Source organism: Lates calcarifer, linkage group LG5 (assembly GCF_001640805.2).
Source record: "Lates calcarifer isolate ASB-BC8 linkage group LG5, TLL_Latcal_v3, whole genome shotgun sequence".
In the NCBI taxonomy this organism is placed as follows: Eukaryota; Metazoa; Chordata; class Actinopteri; family Centropomidae; genus Lates; species Lates calcarifer.
The window spans coordinates 819,893-823,958 of NC_066837.1; the positions used below are offsets into that span (position 1 = coordinate 819,893).

The following is a 4,066-nucleotide window of genomic DNA, read 5'->3' on the forward strand; positions in this document are numbered from 1 at the left end:
GTTCACGGACCCCGTGCGACACAGATTGAGATCAGAGAGAGTCCCTGAACGCAGGCACAGGGAGAAGCGGAGTCAGCTCGGTCTGAATGGAAGGAGGGAGGTTCACAGTCTGCCTGGTAACAACGGCTGAATTCTGTGATTGGCTGTCGGCCTGGTGACGTCATGTGTGCCTGCTGCTGGAACGCGGCAGAGGGACGTGTCTGAGCCGAGCAGCAGCAGACTAAGCTGCTTCATCCTGCGCACAGTTTACACCTCAACGTAACATTTTCACACGCTGACAACACTGTTTTCCTCCTGACGCAGGCTAATGACGTAGAAGAAGAAAGTAAATGTGTGTAAGAGTAAAAAGTGAGGAGAGGAGGAGGGAGCGGTGTTCGAACATTAAGCCGCGGGTTGCAGCAGCAGCACTTGTTGAACTTTAAAGGAATGTGAGAGCTGGCTGTCAGGCGAACTCCCCGCTCAGGGTTTTGGTATTTATAAAAGCTGCAGGCAGAGAGGAGGAGAGGGAAGGAAGAGGTCTCACTCTGCCTCCTATTCCGGGGATCATATTTGGACCAGACACCTCCTCCTGAAGCATGTCAGGTATTTCATTACTCAGCTAAGTCCCATCATAACAGCTCACCCTGTAGAGAGCAACTCCAGCTTTAGAAGAAGTGTGTTTTAGAGCTAGTTCACAAATATCTGATCAAATGTTTGTTTGTAGTTTGAACTGCTAATGTGACCACTTCAGCTCATTAGCTCGTGCTGTGCTCAGACTGAGGTGGTCTTATCTTTTCAACTGGTTCCTCGTTGGTTTTAGTGTTTACTGTGCAGCTTGGGTCAAATGAGGCATTAGCCAAACACAGGTCTGCAGATTTAGCATTTGGCTAATGTTAGCTTGTACACCTGGACAGTAATCTGTTCACACTGACCCCGGCTGCTTTGTTAAAGGTTTGTAAAGACATAGACTGCATAAGTAAATTATTGTAATTCTTCTCAAACAAAATGGAAGTGACAGTGATCGGAGGATGATACAGACACGTCAGAGCATTTAACTTCTCTGAACTCACCAAGACCAAACTCTGAATTGTTGAGACTCTGTGAAACTGTTCTACTCAGCTTCACTGTTGTGTTTGTTTTCCAGCTTTTGAAGTTGTTGACATTATAAATCTTATGTAAAGAACTTTGAGCTGCATCTCATGAATTCCTATAAAAATGGTTTGTAACTGCATTTGTTACTTTCACCTAATCATGTATCAGATTGTTATTATTGTAACTAGAAGGTGAAGTTTTCCTCTTCGTCCTCCATCTTTAATCTGACAGGTTGCTCCTCGGTGCTCCTGCTGATGACAGCAGCCGGTGAGGCGCCATGTTGTGGCGGCAAACCGCCGCGGAGTGACGCCTCTCCTCTGTCCGCGCACAGACGATCTTCGTGTGTAAGCTCAGTGGATGGAGATAGAGGAGCGGTGAGCATGCGCCCGAGGGGTCGTCGAAGAATCCAGTGAATAGAACCCCGGAGCACGAGCCGAGTGTCGGCGCTGACGTCACGGCCCTACATTGAGGGCTCGAGCTGAGTTGTAAGCGCGAGCTTAGACGGAGGCGCGCCGAGGCAACGGACACAACGACGATGAGCTCCGGTCGGTGCGAGTCTGCCGCTTTCTGACGGAAAATACAAACGCGTTTTATTCCTGTTGTGGCGTATTTCTTCCTCCCAGCGACGTAAACAAGCCGACGGACATTTTGGAGAGTGGTGCGTTCTCTTTGGGGAAACAACATGTCGTCCGCGGCGGTCGCTGCCTCCAGAAGGCAGTCCTGCTATCTGTGCGACCTGCCCCGCATGCCGTGGGCGATGATCTGGGATTTTACCGAGCCCGTGTGTCGCGGATGTGTCAACTACGAGGGAGCCGACCGGATTGAGTTTGTTATCGAGACCGCCCGGCAGCTGAAGAGAGCACACGGCTTCCAGGACGGTCGTTCTCCGGGCCCGGGGAAACCCCAGCACGCCGGGAAGGAGATAAACCACACGGCCGGAGACCCGGGCTCCCGTCCGCCGCAGCCCCTGGACCGCTACCCGCTGTCTGACCGGCCGCCCCGGCTGGGACCGGAGTACCAGGCGGCGGGCAGGCAGGCGAACGGCCTCCCGGTGCCGAACGGATTTCCAAAACCCGACGAGCCCCCGGAGCTGAACCGCCAAAGCCCCAACCCCCGCAGGACTAGCACGGTTCCTCCCAACCTGGTGCCTCTGGTGAACGGCGGCATACCGACCGTGCATCCGCTCAACGGCCGCTCGGCTCAGTTGAGTCTGTCGGGGGCTCTGGTGGCGCCGGGCCCCGGGGAGCACGGCAAGCGCCCGGAGGAGCTGAAAGACAAACACAGGCCGGACAGCCTGTCGGACATGTCGGACAGCCACAAGGAGTGGATAGGCAAAGGCAAGACGGTGCGGGACCTGATGGCGCTGCACACGTTCGACAGCAGGTTTAAGAAGGACCACGCCGCCATGCAGAGGGTGATGGGATATGAAACCAGCGCCACTTCCTCAAAAACAGGTACGACTATTTCTGGTTTTCCCAGCGTTGGAATATTTTCCAGCAGCGATGAAAACAGGAAATGAAATAATGTGTCAGCGTGTTTCAGCTGGGTAACGCCACGCTGCTCAAACGCACCCGTTCACCTCGGTGCACGCGGAGGTTTGGCAGAGGACATAAAAGAGGCTTTATTCACTGTGTGTGTGGAGAAATTTCCTGTGTGTCATTATTCACAGAGGAGCATGCTGGAGAGTGTGTGTGTGTGTGTGTGTGTGTGTGTGTGTGTGTGTGTGCGCAGCGGTGTGTGGTGGTGTTAACCCTCCCTCTTCCTCTTCCTCTTCCTCAGACCGGGGGAAGCACCCTCGGAGCATGAAGAGGAAGGCGTCCCCCGAGCCAGACGGCGAAGGCAGCGCCTCCAAGATGAACGGCGGCGAGGGCCAGCCGTGGCTCCCCTCGCCCTCCGAGGTCCTGAAGATGCCCCCGGCCGCCCTGCCGGGCTTCTCCGCCGCTCCCCCCTCCACCATCTCCCCCCACTCCCGCACCACGCCCCCCGAGGCCGCCACGGCGCAGAACGGTCAGTCCCCCATGGCGGCGCTCATCCTCGCCACCGACAACGCGGGCGGCACGGGCTCGCCCAAGGACGCCAACCAGGTACACTCCACCACGGCGGGCGCGCGGCGGAACAGCGGCAGCCCCCTGTCGCCGTCCTCGGCCTCCCAGAGGAGGCTGACCCAGAGGGAGGGGCCGGTGAGCGCCAACCCCTCCGCCCAGCACGCGCCCGGCGTCATGGACCCCCATGCGCCGCCGCCGCAGAGCATTCCAGACTCTTCGGTGCCGCCGGGCAGCGTGCCGCTGTGCTGCACCCTGTGCCACGAGCGGCTGGAGGACACTCACTTCGTCCAGTGCCCGTCGGTGCCCTCGCACAAGTTCTGCTTCCCCTGCTCCCGGGAGAGCATCAAGCAGCAGGGCGCCACCGGCGAGGTGTACTGCCCCAGCGGCGAGCGGTGCCCGCTGGTCGGCTCCAACGTGCCCTGGGCCTTCATGCAGGGAGAAATAGCCACCATCTTGGCCGGGGACATAAAGGTAAAAAAGGAGAGGGACCCTTAAGACGCTCACCAGCTGGTTTTTCTTGAACTTTTTTCCTTTTGTAATCCGACTACGGCAACAACAGCAGGACATAAACTGTCACACACGAACATCAGTCATCCAGCACGCCCCAACAAACTGACGGACATGTACATATTGGACACAAGGGAAGTGAACACTTGGTAAACACGGCTGTATCATTTTTTGATTTTTCTTTTTCAATACATTGTGTTTCTATATTTTTGAAGATAAAGGTATGTACTCGTCATAACAGACTCTGCCCCATCACACCTGTCGTTTCCTCTCGGTGTACTTTAGGTCTGGAGACGTCCCTGTCAAACATAGAATGTGACTAATCTGAGCACTTGGCAGAAAATTAATAAAAACCAACAAAGAGAAATGCTTCTAGCTGTACATGTATGCACTTGTTTAAGAAAAAAAACTTGCCAAATACAGTTTCAGACCTTGTAATAATA

General features: G+C 55.1%; 1 protein-coding gene across 1 annotated transcript; it reads left to right on the plus strand.

The window, feature by feature from the left end:
- Positions 1-215: 215 nt before the first annotated feature.
- Positions 216-4,066, plus strand: irf2bp2b (interferon regulatory factor 2 binding protein 2b). Its single transcript, XM_018684822.2, has 3 exons — positions 216-582; positions 1,303-2,525; positions 2,851-4,066. The coding sequence occupies exons 2-3, from the start codon at positions 1,754-1,756 to the stop codon at positions 3,609-3,611; spliced, it is 1,533 nt and encodes a 510-aa protein (XP_018540338.1). The 5' UTR covers positions 216-582; positions 1,303-1,753; the 3' UTR covers positions 3,612-4,066.

Bases quoted from the DNA above. Each gene is read 5' to 3' on its own strand.
- irf2bp2b (XM_018684822.2), top strand. From the start codon at position 1,754: ATGTCGTCCGCGGCGGTCGCTGCCTCCAGAAGGCAGTCCTGCTATCTG. The intron at 2,526-2,850 runs GTACGACTATTT...CCTCTTCCTCAG, and splicing joins CGCCACTTCCTCAAAAACAG to ACCGGGGGAAGCACCCTCGG.